Here is a 19,724-nt window from a genome sequence, read left to right as displayed (position 1 = left end):
TGACCTCCTGTATATCACAGGCCATTAAACTTCACCCAGCTACCCCGTATCAAGCCCAATAACTTGTTTGACTAAAGCATATGTTCCTGAAATTGGTTTGAAGATATCAAGAAATGGCAAATCCACCAGTTCTCTGTTAATTTGTTCCAATGATTAATTGCCCTCTTTGTTAAAACCACAACTAACTACAGCTGTTAGCTGAGGATCTTTATTACTGATGGTGTGATGTAAGAGGCAGAACACAACTACATTTTCAGATCCCAGGTAGCTTTCTGTGTGGGTTGTGTGTATGCTTAATATTACAAAATAAAAAAAAAAAAAAAACTTTTATATATTGACCTAATTGGATTGAAAGTTATTAAATATACAACCCCACCAACTTATTTCTCAAAGGCACTGTTTAGACTTTAATTGCACCATACTATGTAGCGTGAATATGAGATGAAAATTTACAGCAGATAAGAATTAGTTTATAAGCATGCCCATTACAGCCATCCAATAACCAGCATGAAAGTAAATCTAAATTTTCCCAAGGAACTGTATAGATTTCAATGACAGCTTGGTGTAAATGGCCTTTATGCTAGGAATCTGCAAACCTAAATGTAAAAATTTCTATTGAAAAAAATCCCTTCCTAGGGCCAAAATGTCCGTTGTGGTATGCTTGCAGGACTTGTTGATTTCAACAGGGGTTGTGTGTATGTGTCCAGCAGAAGTGAACACCAGATTCGCAGGTGGGAGGGATGGGACCACACTTCCTAATTACATCTTCATTTTGCAATAAAGCATTTTTAGTACACTTCTATTTTTACATCAGTTATATTCAGTTCTGTGTACCAACTGTGTCCATATAAAAATCAGACCAATCCAGCCAATTAAAGTGAGAGCAAAGAAATGCTGTGGCCTGCTTGGGGTCTTTATCACATGCCTAGTGTTGATTACAAAGTTATCTGACTTTTTTTTTTGGTTGAACTGTTGCAAGCGATCATTTTTTGGGATGGCACGTAATTTGGTGAAACAGAAAAATAATGAGTGCTTGTGGCACCTTAGAGACTAACAAATTTATTAGAGCATAAGCTTTCGTGAGCTACAGCTTACTTCATCGGATGCATTTTCCGATGAAGTGAGCTATAGCTCACGAAAGCTTATGCTCTAATAAATTTGTTAGTCTCTAAGGTGCCACAAGCACTCCTTTTCTTTTTGCGAATACAGACTAACACGGCTGCTACTCTAAAACCAGAAAAATAATGGTCAGATGGATTCTGTAGAACTAGAGGCTTGTGGGAAAGATTGTATTGCTGCCCTTTATTTTCAGAGTCTAATGAATCTTAATTAAAATCAATAAGGTTAAGAAACATGGGGGCAACTTAATAAATTAATGGTACAGAGAAATAGGAATTCACTCAGGAATTCCTTCACCACCACCGAAACCTGAAATTATCAGAAAATATATAATGTCACTGTTGTGAGCTTTTATAAATTTCTAACTCAGAAATTTAAATTTCTGTATTGCATCAGCTGCACTGAATCACTCCTTTTTCCACTGCATTTTTTTTTTTTAATATTCCTCTGGAGAAGCCAGCAAATGTTCTTATGATAGAAAATAACTTGACACCATTCTGTCCTAGTGGTATGATTTGAACATGCTTTGATGGCTCAACAAACACTGTTGCCAGTGATTTTTAGGATAAACGACCAAGAGGACCAATTCATTTTTTCTCTTCTGATTTCCCTTTTAGCTATGATACTTGGGTTCATGCTAGTGATATTGAAGCTGAAATTGAAGATGCTCCAATTCCAGAAAAACCATGGAAGGTGAGAGCCTTTAAAAAAAATTGTTCTGAAGTGCTATTTAAGTATGTTGTATCCTGAGGTGCTGTTCTGGAGGGTGTTTTGGAAGGATGATGATGTAGTAGAAAGAGGGCCTGAGATATAAGGCCTTGTGTTAAAGGTCTGGTATGACCCTGAGGCTAAAAACTGAGTCTGTGGATTTATTGAGCAGTTCGACCAGAGCTGTTGTATGGGCTATTTGGCCACAGTCAGTACAGCACACAAAAAGAGCACACACACGCAGCAAAACATCTAACGACAGATGCATGTGCATGCAGTCTTTCCCACTTACATGGAAAAAGTCAAAATCAATATTTTTAGTATCACAATTAACATAAAACGCCCACATTTCTTTGGTTTGGAGTTGACCCAAATGTTGCTTCTGGTGATTATAAAGAACGGGAAAGGAAATAATACATCCCTTTTATGCCAAGGATAATCTCTTACATTTAATTAGGCCTCATTCAAAGTGCTCTGTAGTATCAGAATCTCTTTACTCACCACTAAATTTCAGCCACCGCTGAGGTAGAACTTAGCAACTGTTTAGTTGGGCATAGCATCATCATACAACCGTTGAGGACTGAAAGTGGGAAAAATACCATTTGTGATCAAATTTCAGGGGGAACTTGGATAGACTGTAATATACAAACTGAGATCTGCCTAGAACATGAGGGAGGCATCCTTATGATTGGACCCTGATTTGGTTGGTCCCTGGGCATTACTGTAATGTAAGTGTTAAATAGAATCCCCCAGGAGTATGATTATCATCCTGGGAAGCAGTGGCTTTGAGAAAGATTTGAGGGTTGAGGTAGATAATTACCTGAAAGTGTGCTCCCAGTGCTGTGGTCAAAAGGGCTAATGCAATCCTTGGTTGCATAAACAGGAATCTCAAGTAGGAGTAGAGCGCTTATTTTACCTTTGTATTTGACATTGGTGCAACCACTGTTGGAATGCTTTATACCATTTTGTGTCCAAAATTAAAGAAGGATGCTGATAAATTGGAGAGGATTCAGAGAAGAGCCACAAGAATGATTAAAGAATTAGAAAACATGCCTTATAGTGATAGACTCAAGGAGCTTATCTAATTAGCTTAACAAAGAGAAAATTTAAGGGGTGACTTGACTAGTCTGTAAATCCCTACATGGGGGACAAATATTTAATTAATGGGCTCCTCAATCTCGAAAAGAAAGGTTATAACACAATCCAGTGACTGGAAAGTTGAAGCTAAACAAATTCAGACTGGAAATGAGGTATACATTTATAACAGTGAGAGTAAACTAACCATTGGAACAATTTGCCAGGAGTTGTGGTGGATTTTCCGTCACTGACAATTTTTAAATCAAGATTGGATGTTTTTCTGAAAGATCTGCTCTAGGAATTATTTTGGGGAAGTTCTGTGGCCTGTGTTATATAGGAGGTCAGACTAGATTAACACAGTGGGTCCCTTTTGGTTTAGACTCTCTGAAAAAGTGCCATGGTATTTTTAATCCCCACAGGTAATCAGTATCTCTCCAGCCAAGGAAACATCAGTGCCATGCTCGCAGAGTCTGTTTCAGGCCCTTGCCTAAGGACATAACTTTGGGGGGTTTTTTTTGGTTTTTTTGTTTGTTTTTTTTTTTTAAAACACAAAATATGAAGTAACATAAAACAAACAAATTCCCCTGATCAAAGCATGCTGCAGACACAGAGGTCTTTCCCCTGGCCTCTTAGTCTTGAAAGAAAGACACACCCCTTTCTTTAATCCCAGCTGAGTTATGTGACAGGCAAGCAGCTCATAATCCTTTCCTATCTGCTTCATCCCTTCACAGTGTCTCCTCTGAAAGTTGGCAATTCCAGTATTACAGCTCCTTTAACAGCATATTGGGCATTCATAGAACCATTGAGTCATCTAGCTAACCCCTTGCCAAGATGCAGGGTTTGTTGTGTCTAAACCATCCAAGACAGATGGCTGTCCAGACTTTCTGAAAAAACACTTATTCAGTTCTTTTTGAATCCCCAACACCACTTTCTGTAGTACTTGAATCAATGCCCCTGGGGCATTTGGTGTAATAGAGGCAAATTCCAGGTCCGCTGATTTTTATTTCTCGTCTAAAATTGCCTTGCACTTTCACTTCCCACAATTGTTATGTAGCATTGCAAGGTTCTCTGATAACTAATTTGTCTCATCCAAGAGGTAGCTGTATTTCAGTGATGATGATGTGATCCTTATATCACTTACCTCACAGCTGTGTTGAGACTGTTTGTTTTTTCTTCGAGTGCTTGCTCATGTACATTCCATGTTAGGTGTGTGCACACTGCATGCACCATTGCCATAGATTTTTCCTGTAGTGGTATCCGTTGGGCTGACTCTAGCGCCCTCTGGAGCTGTGCGCTCATGCACCAGTATAAGGAGTGCTGCCAGCCACGAACCCTCTCGGTTCCTTCTTACCACCCGTGACAGTTGCTGGACCAATCCTTTTTGCTTTGGCAAGGCTTTCTTCCCAGAGGTTTTGGACTCTCACTCTTCGTTCTTAGTTATCATAGTTTAGTATGTATAGTTTTTGTAATTAATATTATTGTACATAGTGTAAATAGATCCTATCATGAAGAGACTCAGTTGCTCCAGGGGCTGGGCATGCCATGATCCCCAGGCTTCAAACCTTATGCCTTCTATGGCAAACCTATGCCTATGAGTGATCCGTACTCCAACTACTTGAAGTGCTTGGTGGAAGACTCGCATGAAGGACAAGTGCCAGATCTGTTGCGACTTCAGACCATGCACTAAAAAGGGCAGAGACATTAGGCTGAAGGCTATCTTCATGGAAGCTGTCCTCAGACCAGACTCAGAGCAGAGCTGCTTTGATCCGACACCAAGCACTTCAGCATTGGGGCGAAGTGCTGCTCTGGCACCAAGCTCTTCCTGGCACTATTTATTATCTAGGTGCCAAGGAAAAAGCACAAAAAGCAGTGCACCAACAGACAGCACTCACCAGTAAAGAAGAAAGACGTGTGCAGAGAGGGAAGATAGCACAGTGAGACCAGTGCGAGGCCACTCTTCCATTCCTGGGCCCATGATGGCAACTCCGCCTAGAGTGATGAGTCTGGTGCGGGACCCTCCGCCAACAACCGGAAGCCACCTTAGCTGTTCCGTCGATCTCAGAGGCTTTTCAAGCAGCGAGGGTCCTACTTTCTCTCCCGGTCGTCTCCAGCTCTGTTGGGACACCCTCCAGCTCCAATGTCCAGAATCAAGAAGGAACAGGAGGCATCAGGCTCCTTCCCAGCACAGGGCCCCCTGGCACCCTGTCGAGGCAATCCAATCCTGATCCCAGTGTCCCAACCATCTCTGGTCCACCACCGGTCCCGGAACCTCAGCATCGCATGGTGACAGAATCAGCTACTGCTCCTCCATGGTCTCTGAGAGAGACCTCTCTTCTGAGTCAAAGGGGAACCATATGTGCAACCTCAGGCTCACCACAGATATCCAACCTATGCACCACCGGACTTCAGTACCAGTCCTCCCACCAGCACCTGGCCAGATTTCCCCTGGCACTGGGTCCTCCCTCCTATCGCTCCTACTCGGTGGTTTCCGGGAGGCACATTACCACTCCTTCTTGTTCAGCATCAGACCCCAACTCTGGTCCAACCCTGGTTGGACATCACTGAAGCTGAGGAAGAAGAGGGAACCCCTCCTCTTGTGCAAACTTCCTCCTCATCCTCTCCACACAAGGCTTTCACAGGACGCAATGGCCTGATTCTGGAGGGCAATTTCAGGGCCCATCAGGACCTTTTGAAATGGGTAGCTGCGAACCTGAGTCTGGAAATTGAGGAGCTTAAAGAGACACCCCACAGCCTTACTGAGATCCTGGCTGCAGCAGCTTACTCCAAGGTGGCCTTACACATCAATGAGGTGGCGATTGGACCAGTCAAGACCCTATGGCAAACTCCTTCTTCTCTGTCCCCGCCTCACGGAGGGCAGAGAAAAATTATTATGTGCCAGTGAGTGGGTTCAAATACTTGTACTCGCACTCTCCTCCAAGATCTCTGGTGGCATCTGCAGCGAATGAGGGACAGGCAAGGCCACTTGAGCGCAACCTTTTCGGAAGAAAGGTTAATTAGACAGGTAGCCTTCAACTACCTAGCTCTAACCAGCAAGCTTTGCTGGGGAGATACAGTTATAATCTGTGGGACTCACTGGCTAAATTTAAATACTCCCTGCCCCAAGATGCAAGGCAAGAATTTGCTGCCCTCTTGGAAGAGGGTAAAAATGTGGCTACGACTTCTCTCCAGGTGGCTCTGAATGCAGTCAATGTGACAGCCAGGACAATGGCCTCCACTGTCACCGTGAGGTGGCGTTCTTGGCTCCATTCCTCCGAGCTTTCTCACAAGGTCCAACAGTCCATCTAGGGCCTCCCCTCCGAAAGCTCCTCCAGGGCCACCCTACGATTCTTCGGCCTTTTTATGCTCTGCTGGCTTTCAGGAAGCACTTCAGATCCCAACAACCTCCTTGTTTCTCGGTAAGATAAGAGCTCTACAAAGGGAAAGGATATAACTGGCGCCAACTACACTCAGCCTCCCAGCCAGGGTCTCAGAGGTACTCCAGGGGGCCCAAGCAGGTGTTTTGAAGGTGCACACAAGGCTGCTGTACCAGTCACCGTTTCGGATCCATTCCCCTTTTTACTTTTGGACCATCTGTCACACTTTATCCCAGCATAGTCATACATGACATCGGACTGTTGTGTTCTAAGTATAGTGACAATTGGCTATACCTTTCCATTTTTATCCACCTCTCCCTCCAACTCTCCTTCTCCGTCCATCCTTCGGGGATCCTTCTCACAAGCATCTCCTCGCCTAGGAGGTACAGCCCCTCCTATGAATGGGGGTGGGGGAGGTGTTCCACAAGATTTGAGAGGAAAGAGGTTTTTACTCCTGATATTTCCTAATCCCAAAGGCCAAAGGGGAAATCTGGATCATCCTGGACCTGCGGCACTTCAACAGATACCTCAAGAAACAGGTTCCACATGTCTGTCTGGATCCAGGAGACTGTTACACCATCCTTGAATTAAAGGATGTATATTTTCACATTTCTATTTTCTGTGGTCACAGAAGATTTCTCAGGTTTGTCTCAGGGTCAGCACCACTACCAATTCACTACTCTTCCCTTCAGCCTGTCAGTGGCCCCCCGGATTTTCACAAAATGTATGGGTGGTGGTAGCAGCCTTCCTTAGATGGCGAGGCATCCAGGTCTACCTGTACCTTGATGACTGGCTGATCAAAGGCTGGCAAGCTCAAGTTCAGAACAGCATCATCACAGTTCAAACCACCTTCTGAGCACTGGGCCTGCTGATTATAAAAGTCAATTCTTGTCTCGGTTCAGAGAATAGAATTTATTGGGGAGTGCTTGACTTGATTCAAGGGAGGGCCTTCCTGCCAGAGGCCCAGTTCAGGACCATGTTGGACCTGATATCCAATGTCATGGTCCACCCAATTACGGCAGCTTGGATTTGCCTCAAGCAACGGGGCACATGGTGGCATGTATTTGTGGTTCAACATGCAAGACTGCCCCACTCCAGATGTGGCTTGTGTAGGTATATTCCCTCAACAGACACCATTTAGACTCTATACTCACAGTTCCTCTCCATATCCTCGCCTCCCTGCAATGGTGGAAAGACCCAAGATCAATAATGATGAGGGTGCCCTTTGCTACTCTTCAACCATCTGTAGCTTTAATCTCGGACATATCAGACTTAGGGTGGGGAGCCAACCACAACAACCTCAGGACTCAGGGCCTCTGGCCCCAAGAACTCTCCCTGCACATAAATGTCATGGATCTCAGGGCGATATGTGTAGCTTGCCAAGTGTTCCTTCCCCAGATCTCAGGCAAGGTGGTGCAAGTCCTGACAGATAATACCATGGCCATGTTCTATATCAACAAGCAGGGAGGAGCCTGATCTTCAGCCCCTATGTCTATAGGACGTCTGCGGGAAGCACTCCATTCTTCTTGAGGTGTCACATGTCCCAGGAGCCTGGAATGTACTGGTGGATCACCTCAGCAGATCCTTTTCCTAATACCATAAGTGGTCCCTTCACTTAGAGGTCACCAGGTTAATCTTCTAAAGGTGCCCCTCCCTCCTCCCCCCCAGCGGTTATGTTCACTACCAGACAGAACAGGAAATGCCATCAGTTTTGCTTGCTGTATGGGCACAGCCCGCACTCCCTCTCCAATGCTTTCCTGCTCCCATGGTCAGATCTCCGATTCTGTGCCTTTCCCTGGATCCCTCTGGTTCACAAGGTTCTCCTAAAAGTCAAATAAGACAAGGAGAGAGTTATTCTGATAACCCTGGCATGTCCATGCCAACACTGGTTTGGCACACTCCTTGATCTGTCAGTAGCATCTTCACTCTCAATCCCACTCTGTCTGGACCTAATCTCACAAGACCATGGCCAGTTGCTTCACCTGAACCTTGCCTCCCTGCACCTAATTGTGTGGTTGCTGCATGGCTGAACCTAGAAGAATAAGCTTGCTCAGAACAGGTCCGGCAGGTCTTGTTAGGCAGTAGAAAGCCGTTTACCAGGGCTACCTACCTGCCAAGTGGAAATGCTCCTCGACATGGGCATCTTGACAAGTTCTCTGTCTCGATCTTCCTTCAATGTATCTTGGACTACTTGCTGCACTTGGGGAGCAGGAACCAGCCTTCACATTTATGAAGATGCACTTAGCAGCAGTCTCGGCCTTCCACCCTCCAGTGAACAGCAGGTCAGTGTTCTCCCACGAGGAGATGATACGGTTTCTCAAGGAGTTGGAGAAGCTCTAGCCTCATGAGCTGATTTCCCTCCCTCCCCTCATGGGACTTAAACCTTATTCTGTTGAGACTCACGGGTCTCCCCGCATTCAAGCCGCTAGCATTGTGCCCTCTGCTGCTTCTCTCTTGGAAAGTCACCTTCTTGGTAGCAATCACATCGGTCAGAAGGGTCTCTGAAACCAAGGCCCTTATATCAAAACTGCTTTACACACTGTTCTTCAAGAACAAGGTCCAACTGCGTCCCCACCCAGTCTTTCTGCCAAAGGTGGCATCACAATTCTATAACCATTTTCCTGCCAGTTTTCTTCTTGGAGCCTCTCAAGAACTCTGAGGAATGGCTGCTTCACTCATTGGACTCATTAGGAATACCCTTTCCTTTTCTATGGAGAGGACTGAACCCTTCCGCACATCCATGCAACTCTTCGTAGCAGTATTGAAAAGGGTGAGATGGCTACCTGTGTCAGCCTGGATAACCATATGTATTTGGGTGTGCTACAAGCAGGCGAATGTCCCACTTTCGGCCATCTTAACCGCTCACTCCACAAGAGCCCAGGCTTCGTTAGCAGTGTTCCTCACACAGGTCCCAATCCAGGATATCTGCAGGGCTGCAATCTGGTTATCTGTATACACCTTCGCATCTCGCTATGCCATCACCCAGCAGGTCCTGGTTGATGCTTACAGCAATACCACTCTCCTGAAACTGGCAAGTCCGTGAACTCTGAGCCCACCTCTGGGGGTACTGCTTGTGAGTAACCTAACATAGAATGTATTCAGAAGGAAAAAAACAGTTACTAACCTTTCCATAACTGTTCTTTGAGATGTGGTATATCTTGATTTTAGTAAAGCTTTTGATACTGTCCCGTATGACCTTCTCATAAATAAACTAGGGAAATGCAACCTAGATGGAGCTATTATAAGGTGGGTACAAAACTGGTTGGAAAACTGTTCCAAGAGAGTAGTCATCCGTTGTTCATGCTGGAAGGTTATAACGAGTAGGGTCCCACAGGGATCAGTTCTGGGTCCTGTTCTGTTCAATATCTTCATCAATGATTGAGATAATGGTATAGAGAGTACACTTATAAAGTTTGCAGACAATACCAAGTTGGGAGTGGTTGCAAGTGCTTTGGAGAATAAGATTAAAATTCAAAATGATCTGGACAAGCTAGAGAAATGGTCTGAAGTAAATAGGATGAAATTCAATAAGGACAAATGCAAAGTACTCCATTTAGGAAGGAACAATCAGTTACACACACACAAAATAGGAAATAACTTCCTAGGAAGGAGTACTGCAGAAAGGGATCTGGGGGTCATAGTGAACCACAAGCTAAATATGAGTCAATAGTGTAACGCTGTTGCAAAAAAAAGAGATCATCATTCTGGGATGTATAAGCAGGAGTGTTGTAAACAAGACACGAGAAGTAATTCTGCTTTACTCTATGCTGATTAGGCCTCAAATGGAGTATTGTGTCCAGTTTTGGGTGCCACATTTCAGGAGAGATGTGGACAAATTGGAGAAAGTCCAGAGAAGAGCAACAAAAATGACTAAAAGTCTAGAAAACATGATCTGTGAGGGAAGATTGAAAAAATTGGGTTTGTTTAGCCTGGAAAAGAGAAGACTGAGAGAGGACATAACAGTTTTCAAGTATGTAAAAGGGTGTTACAAGGAGGAGGGAGAAGAATTGTTCTTCTTAACCTCTGAGGATAGGACAAGAAGCAATGGGCTTAACTTGCAGCAAGGGCAGTTTAGGTTGGACATTAGGAAAAACTTCCTATCTGTCAGGGTGGCTAAGCACTGGAATAAATTGCACAGGGAGGTTGTGGAATCTCCATCATTGGAGATTTTTAAGAGCAGGTTAGACAAACGCCTGTCAGGAATGGTCGAGATAATTAGTCCTGCTACGAGTGCAGGGGACTGGACTAGATGACCTCTCGAGGTCCCTTCCAGTCCTATGATTCTATAATGATTCTTTGTGTTGCTCATGTCCATTCCATGAACCACCCTTGTGCCCCTCTGTCGAAGTTACCAGCAAGAAGGAACTGAGAGGGTATGTGACCAGCAGCGCCCCTTATGCCAGCGCATATGCACACAGGTCCAAAGGGCACTAGAATCAGTCTGACGGATACCACAAAGGGTATCTGGCAACAGATCACATGCCACACACACACCTAACGTGGAATGAACATGAGCAACACATTTCAAACAGCAGTTACGGAAATAATTAGCAATGGTTTTTTTGTAAAATGGTTCGACATCCTTCGATGAAGGGTGTAATAAAAGCAGAAAGCACTGCAATAACTGAATTTTTGTATAGAATTATGAAGGATTGCTGTTGTAGGAACTGCTTTAAACCCCCAACATACGATAGCAGTGGCCAAAGCATTGGAAATTAAAATTCAGATTTCTTCTTGCGTAGAGAAGTTAACCATTTTCAGTTAGGTCCTTCCATTTTAAAGGTGATGAAGAAAATAAACTCTTGCTGTGGTCTTTCACTTTATTGAAATCAATTCTTAGCTGTTTTGGGGGTGATATCACTAGAATCCGTTAAGGGCTTGCCTAGATTTGCCCATTTGTTGCGTTCGTGCTAGTGATTTAAGCTCTTGAGTCTGGTTGTGGTTTGGCTCAGTCCTGAAATAGATGCCAATTTCTGCAAGCTCTGTTGAGCACATTGCACAGTTCATGTCCCTTGGATTGATTCCAGCTTGCCAAAAGCATTTGGACAATGCCAAAATTGTGCTAATTGTACAAAAATAACATTGAAAGTGTAGCACCTTCCAACATATGTATGAAAAGCAGTGATGGATTGTTATAGTGACATTTGCACAGTTATTAACATCTTGCTTTTGTTAAAAGGGTTATAATTTAACTGGAACTCTGACCATTGCTGCTGTTAGGTATTAAAACTAAATCAACACTTTCTGGTCTATTGAATTTGTTAGGGCTCAAAACAACAATAGCAGCCTTATTTAGGTCTTTTACATGATTAGAGGTCTGTTTGTGGCACAATGGTTTCTCTCTTGATTTAGTTCATTGAAAGAAAACAAGATAAGGAAACAATTGTAATAAAGATTGCAATTATGCTGCTTATTCATTTATATATAGAGAAGAACATTTCATGCTGTTGTGTTTTGTTACTAATTTGTTTAGCATCAATGCAGGAGGAGGTCTTTGTGGTCAGATAAGGTGAAGAAAATTAATCTTTGGTTGGATGATTGGAGAGCGGTGCAATTGATTTTATAAATAGCTCTTTAAATCTTGTTTTAAATATTAAAGTCAAGCTCAAGCCCATTTTTATTACTCACATATTTAAACTAGAAGCCCATTCAAAGAGGTTTTCCAAGTAAATCAATATCTGGTTTTCTAGACAGTCTTCCATAGCTAGCTGAAAACTCTTTCACTTCTGATTCTGCTTCCTCCCCTCCCTTTTGCTCCTTTGGCTGTGGCAGAGTATCTCTTGGTTATCTTCCAGGCTTCTGGAATCCTGGACCTGGTGGAGCCAGTGTTGCTTTCAAGCAGGATGAAGGCAGGGATGATGTGTTCTGACTATTGCTTGACCGTGAAGCCATTTGAATTTCATGAAAAGCCTTAGCTGACAAAAATGGTTGCCCACTGGAGCACTTAAAGTGTGAAGTGAAGAGTTTGTTTATTTCCCCCTCCCCCATGCTTTTGTCTTTAGAGGTCAAAGCGTCACTAGTATTTGTTGTTAAGGTGTAGTTCAGAAAAGGTGACTAGGTGAGCGTGTATTACTGAAACTGCCTGACAAAAGATGGTATTGTCCAGGAATGTTGACATTACATATATTTAATCAATTTTTCTCTTTTCAGCTAGCTTTTTAAGAAATATGAATCATTGTCCATAATAAAAACTTATTGCATAGTCTCCTGTAGCTACAAATCAGTCTTTAGAACTGCATGGAAAAGCCTAATAAGGCTTGATAATGGGAAGCAGTGGCATTGATGTGTCCCTTTCAGAATCTTACAAGGCTTTTAGTACTGCTCAGCTGATAGATGTTTCTTTCCCAAATCTCTACTCCATAAGTGTCAGCTTCATTGATTGGTGTCCATGTTGGAATGTACTATATATTTGTACATATGTGTGACTTCAGTACAGGCTAAGAGAATGATTGTCCAAGGGACTACGGTTCTCTCTTCATTCCCAGAACAGGCATGGCATCAATGCAAGCTTCCCCTACTTCTAAGAATGAGAGGGAAGTTCAGTCCTTGAGCTTTCTGTTGAGACTGCCGACAAACCTGTGAGCATTACTTTTTTTGTGTGTGATGGGGACAGCTATCCACTGGGACCTGGATTGTGACCACCAAGATGTTTCCTGTTATGCCTTAAAGGTTTTTGTACAGAGTGCAGTTTTTGTATCTTTAGTCTCAAAGTGACACGTTCATACAGAATTGTCCCAACAAGAGCTCTCACCTGCCAGCACAAAAGACTTAGAATAACTAAGCAGCGGAAATAAGGAGGAAGTCAATAGACTTGGCATAATTATTTTGTTGCATTGCTTTATGCAGTCATTGTGTCTTAAATTTGGTACATAGGAAACCAATAAATGCTTTCCAAAACCTCCAACTTTGATAACCAAATTATAGTACTCCCTTTTCTTAGTCTTACTGGATTGGTGATGGAGGCTTGTGTTCAAGTGTAAAGCTAATTCAGAAACCTTGGCATTAGTGAGAGTCTATTTACTGACATTGAGATTTGTTGGATTTGCTGTTAGGTTCATGCCAAATGGATTATGGACACGGATATATTCAATGAATGGATGAATGAAGAGGATTATGAGGTGGATGAGAACAAGAAGCCAGTGAGTTTTCGCCAGCGAATCTCTATGAAGAATGAAGAGGTATGGTATTTCTCTGTTGGTGGATGACTTGTTGTTTTTTAGCAGTGTTAATTGTGTTCTTTACTACCATGTAAGTCAGGCGTCTTGGGAATCAAAGCTGTTAAATTAGATGCCTGTCTCTCAGGAGCTAATGGTACCAAGGTCATTGGTAAATGCATATATGTTGCACCCTTCTGGAAAATGGACATACTTGGTGTTTCCCTTTGACACAGCAAGGTGTCTTTTTTTCCCCAAAAAATATAAATGTTGGGGCCTACTTTGCTTTTTTTTTTCCCCTCCACAAACTTAAATTGGGGCTAAATTGATACAGAAGCAGTTTAAGATCTTAATTTCCAAATTTGTTTGGCCTGAAGTACACCACTAACCCACAGTTGTCACTATACCTGGGGAAAACACTGAAAACAGTAGCTATTCCTAGAAGTTAGTCAGAGTTCAAGGTTAAATGCCAAACGTTTCCCATTATGAGTGGACCCAGTGCTTCAAACAAGTCAAAAGTTTGTATTTGGACCCTGTGGTGTTTTAAAAGCCCATTTCTGTGGCAGACAGCCATGCCAGCAGTTAAAGGTTAATTGTAGAAATGGTACAGGCCACTTTTCATATTGCAGTGTGGGTATTCTGGAGCTGAACTTGGTTGCTGCTGCAGTGCTCTTGTTTTAGCACCTTGGATGCAGGGCATATTAGGAGAGATCTGCAATCTTAGTTTCAATGAGCTGTGGTAATTGGTACTGACTGACAATTTTGCTTCTCTAACAGCCCGTCCGTAGCCCTGAGAGAAGAGACCGGAAAGCAGCAGCAAGTACCAGGAAAAGAAAGCATTCACCTTCCCCTCCCCCCACTCCCGTGGAATCAAGGAAGAAGACTGGAAAGAAAGGGTGAGTGTCAGGATCAGACAACCAAAGATGAGCTTTGCTCAGGCTGAAACTGGAGCAGAGGAAGCTCTTGAAACAAGTTGTTTTCCTCCATTCTTCCCCTACATCAAACTGTTGTTAATGTAACCATGTGTTTGCAATTGGAATGTATGAATTTTGCCTGCAGATGGAGCAAAGTTTGGTGCAGTCATTTATTCTAAACCTAATGAGAACTCCACCATTGAGAGGCAGATATCATTAACAGTGAGACTTAGGATTTGTCCATATTAGAAAAGTATTCCTGATGTTCGTAGATTGATCGAATTACACTAATTACCCTCATGTAGGTAGATGCATTTATAAAGGTTTAACCTTTGCTTACATCATTTTAGTTTACACTTTTAAATTACTGAATTAAACTGAACCAATTTAAGTTGTTCAATAGTCAAAAAATCTTAAATGTCTACAATGAGGAGTTTGCACCTGGATAACTAGAGAGAATTTTTAATCCAGTTAGCTACACTAGTACAACTTTCCTAATGCAAACCAGCCCTTGCTGATTATTAGTGACCTGCAAATGATTTTTATTGTGTTTTTGCCCTTCTATGTTGCTTTGATATATGAAGGCCTGAAAGGGTTTTTACAAGATAAAGAATGTAAGAATGGCCATCCTGCATCAGACCAAAAGTCCATCTGTCTCAGTATCCTGTCTTCCAAAAGTGGCCAATGCCAGGTGCCCCAGAGGGAATGAACAGAACAGGCAATCATCAAGTGATCCATCCCGTGTCACCCATTCCCAGCTTCCGGCAAACACAAGCTAGGGACACCATCCCTGCCCATCTTGGCTAATAGCCATTGATGGACCTATCCTCCATGAACTTACTGAGTTCTCTTTTGAATCCTGTTATAGTCTTGGCCTTCACAACATCCTTTGGCAAAGAGTTCCACAGGTTGACTGTGTTGTGTGAAAAAATACTTCCTTTTGTTTATTTTAAACCTGCTGCCAATTAATTTCATTTGGTGACCCCTAGTTCTTGTGTTATGAGGAGGAGTAAATAACACTTCCTTATTCACTTTCTCCCCACCGGTCATGATTTTATAGACCTGTCATATCCCCCCCCTTACTCGTCTCTTTTCCAAGCTGGAAAGTCCCAGTCTTATTAATCTCTCCTCATACGGCAGCCGTTCCATACCCCTAATCATTTTTGTTGCCCTTTCCTTGAACCTTTTCCAATTCCAATACATCTTTTCTGAGATGGAGCGACCACACCTGTACACAGTATTCAAGATGTGGGTGTACCATGGATTTATATAGAGGCAACATGATATTTTCTGTCTTATTATCAATCTCTTTCTTAATGATTCCCGGCATTCTGTTTGCTGTTTTGACTGCCACTGCACATTGAGTGGATGATTTCAAAGAACTATCCACAATGACTCCAAGATCTCTTTCTTGAGTGGTAACAGCTAATTTAGATCCCATCACTTTATAAGTATAGTTGGGATTCTGTTTTCCAATATGCATTACTTTGCATTTACCAACATTGAATTTCATCTGTCATTTTGTTGCCCAAGCCCCCAGTTTTGAGAGATCCTTTTGTAGCTCTTTGCAGTCTGCCTGGGACTTAACTATCTTGAGCAGTTTTGCATCATCTGCAAATTTTGCCATCTCACTGGTTACCTGGTTTTCCAGATTATTTATGAATATATTGAATAGGACTGGTCCTAGTACAGACCCCTGGAGTACACCTCTACTTACCTCTCTCCATTCTGAAAAATGATCCTTTGTTTCCTATCTTTTACCCAGTTACCAATCCGTGAGAGGCCCTTACTTCTTTTAAGAGCCTTTGGTGAGGGACCTTGTCAAAGGCTTTCTGAAAATCTAAGTACATTATATCCATTGGATCCCCCTTGTCCACGTGCTTGTTGACCCCCTCAAAGAATTCTAGTAGATTTCTGAGGCATGATTTCCCTTTACAAAAACCATGTTGACTCTTCTATGTGTCTGACAATTTTGTTCTTACTATAGTTTCAACCAGTTTGCCCGATACTGAAGTCAGGCTTACTAGCCTGTAATTACCGGGATCACCTCTGGAGCCCTATTTAAAAATTAGTGTCACATTAACTAGCCCCCAGTCATTTGGTATAGAAGCTGATTTAAATGATAGATTACAGACTACAGTTAGTAATTCTGCAATTTCACATTTGAGTTCCTTCAGAACTCTCGGGATAATACCATCTGGTCCTGGTGACTTATTACTGTTTAGTTTATCAGTTTGTTCCAAAATCTCCTCTAATGTCACCTCAGTCTAGGACAGTTCCTCAGATTTGTCGCCTAAAACAAATGGCTCAGGTTTGGGAATCTCCCTCACATCCTCAACCGTGAAGACCGATGCAAAGAATTGATTTAATTTCTCTGTAATGGCCTTGTCGTCCTTGAGTACTCCTTTAGCATCTCGATCGTCTAGTAGCCCCACTGGTGGTTTAGCAGGCTTCCTGCTTCTGATGTACTTTAAAAAAAAAAAAAAAATTACTTTGAGTCTTTGTCTAGCTGTTCTTCACATTCTTTTTTGGCCTTCCTAATTATATCTTTACACTTAATTTGCTAGAGTTTATGCTTCTTTCTATTTTCTTCACTAGGATTTAACTTCCACTTTTTAAAGGATACCTTTTGGCTCTCACTACCTCTTTTACTTTGTTGCTTAGCCACAGTGGCACTTTTTTTGGTTCTCTTACTATGTTTTTTTAATTTGGGGTATACATTTAAGATGAGCCTCTATTATAATGTCTTTAAAAAGTTTCCATGCAGCTTTCAGGGATTTCACTTTTGGCACTGTACCTTTTTAATTTCCTGTAACTAACTCCCTCATTTTTGTGTAGTCCACCTTACTGAAATTAAATGCTACGGTGTTGGGCTGCTGTGGTGTTTTCCCCACCACAGGGATGTTTCATTTAATTTAGGGCTGTCAAGCGATTAAAAAAATTGCGATTAATCACACTGTTAAACCAAAATAGAATACCATTTATTTACATCTTTTTTGGATGTTTTCTACATTTTCAAATATAATTGCACTTGCACCACAGAATACAAAGTGTACAGTTCTCACTTTGTATTTATTTTTATTACAAATATTTGCACTGTGAAAAACACAAGGAATAGTATTTTTCAGTTCACCTAATGCAGTCTCTTTATCATGAAAGTTCAACTTACAAACATAGATTTATGTACAAAAAATAACTGCATTCAAAAATAAAACAGTGTAAAACTTTAGTTTCGAGCCTACATGTCCACTCAGTCCTACTTCTTGTTCAGCCAGTTGCTCAGACATTCAAGTTTGTTTACACATGCGGGAGATAATGCTGCCTGCTTCTTGTTCACAGTGTCACCTGAAAGTGAGCACAGGCATTCACATGGCACTGTTGCAGCCAGCGTTGCAAGATTTTTATTTGCTAGATGTGCTAAAGATTCATATGTCCCTTCATGCTTCATCCACCATTCCAGAGGACACGCGTCCATGCTGATGATACGTTCTATTTGAGAACAATCCAAAGCAGTGCGGAACGATGGATGTTCATATTCTTAATCTGAGTCAGATGCCACCAGCGGAAGGTTGGTGTTCTTTTTTGGTGGTTCGGGTTCTGTAGTTTCCGCATTGGAGTGTTGCTCTTTTAAGACTTCTGAAAGCCTGCTCCACATCTCATCCCTCTCAGTTTGGAAGGCACTTCAGATTCTTAAATCTTGGGTCGAGTGCTGTAGCTATCTTTGGATATCTCACATTGGTACCTTCTTTGCATTTTGTGAAATCTGCGGGGAAAGTTTTCTTAAAATGAACAACTTGCTGGGTCGTATCTGAGACGGCTAAAGCATGAAATATATAGCAGAATGTGGGTGAAACAGAGCAGGGAACATACAATTCTCCCCCAAGGAGTTCAGTCGCAAATTTAATTAACGCATTTTTTTTTTAATGAGTGTCATCAGCATGGAAGCATGTCCTCTGGAATGATGGCTGAAGCATGAAGGGGCATACTAATGTTTAACATATCTGGCCATAAATACCTTGCGATGCTGGCTTCAAAAGTGGCCTGCAAATGCCTGTTCTCCCTCTCTGGTGACATAATAAATAAGAAGAGGGCAGCATTATCTCCTGTAAATGTAAACAAACTCATTTGTCTTAACGATTGACTGAACAAGGAGTAGGACTGAGTGAACTTATAGGCTCTGAAGTTTTATGTTTTGTTTTCGAGTGCAGTTATGTAACAAAAAATCTATATTTGTAAGTTGCACTTTTATGAGAGGTTGCACTACAGTACTTGTATGAGGTGAATTGAAAAATACTATTTCTTTGTCATTTTTACAGTGCAGATATTTGTAATAAAAAAAATACACTTTGATTTCAATTACAGGACAGAATACAATATATATTAAATGTAGAAAAACATCCAAAATATTTAATAAATTTCAGTTGGTATTCTGTTGTTTAACAGTGCAATTAAAACTGATTGCAATTACTTTTTTAATCACGTTTAATTTTTTTGAGTTAATCGCATGAGTTAACTGCGATTAATCGACAGCCCTAATTTAATTATATTATGGTTACTATTACCAAGCGATCCAGCTATATTCACCTTACCTCACCACATCCGGTGCTCCACTTAGGACTAAATCAAGAATTGCCTCTCTTCTTGTGGTTTCCAGGACTAGCTGCTCCAAGAAGCAGTCATTTAAGGTGTCAAGAAATTTTCTCTCTTCGGTTGTCTAAAAGTCTTTAGTTATGTGGTTTGGATTTTGTTTTGTTTTTTCTGTTAATTACATTAGATGGTCAGGTCTCATTTAACCTAAAACTCTGAATAGTAAACTAGTGAAATGGCAGGAACTAAGAGATTTAAAGTTGGTAACTGAGGGGGGTAATTTGTAGTTGACTTGTTAAACTTTTTTGGTTTTTTGTGTGTGTGTTTTTGGCTGCTCCTATTAAACTTTGACTAATGAAAATTTTGGACAAAGACATTTTTGTTATACATTTAAACTCCCCGAGCTGAGGTATAAGAGCTCACACTGCTCTGAAAACCCCAAGATGTCCTCTGACAAAACCAGAAGAAATGAGACAGTCCAGAGTCCAAGTCCAATTCCAAGTCCAATTTAAAAAAAATATATTTGTAGATCATTTTTAAGCATTTTCATATTTAATGCCTTTGGTTTGGGACAGCAAATTATTAATTACATGACTGTATAGTAACATCTTCTACAAACTTCAGAGCCTGTTACAGAATTTAAAAAGATGTGTATAAATGGGTCATTAACCTCTCTAATCTTACTAACACATGAGGGCCACAAACCTATTTTTAGCACCCCAATTATCTGAAATGCAGCTGTTATATTAACATAGCAAGGCAATGCTGCATAAGAAAAGGAATTAAGAAGT

At 41.7% G+C, this 19,724-nt stretch overlaps 1 protein-coding gene across 1 annotated transcript in view; it reads left to right on the top strand.

The window, feature by feature from the left end:
* The window catches only part of SMARCC1 (SWI/SNF related, matrix associated, actin dependent regulator of chromatin subfamily c member 1), a 188,956-nt gene that overhangs the window by 37,848 nt on the left and 131,384 nt on the right, over nucleotides 1-19,724 (top strand). Inside the window, 3 exon segments of the mRNA XM_038389503.2 lie at nucleotides 1,737-1,812; nucleotides 13,331-13,456; nucleotides 14,210-14,328. Of these exon segments, the coding sequence (XP_038245431.2) occupies nucleotides 1,737-1,812; nucleotides 13,331-13,456; nucleotides 14,210-14,328 (321 nt within the window).

The sequence above is a fragment of the Dermochelys coriacea genome, chromosome 2 (genome assembly GCF_009764565.3).
Source record: "Dermochelys coriacea isolate rDerCor1 chromosome 2, rDerCor1.pri.v4, whole genome shotgun sequence".
NCBI classification, from domain to species: Eukaryota; Metazoa; Chordata; order Testudines; family Dermochelyidae; genus Dermochelys; species Dermochelys coriacea.
The sequence above is the reverse complement of the archived record's forward strand: the minus strand, read 5'-3'. Positions and strand labels throughout refer to the sequence as shown.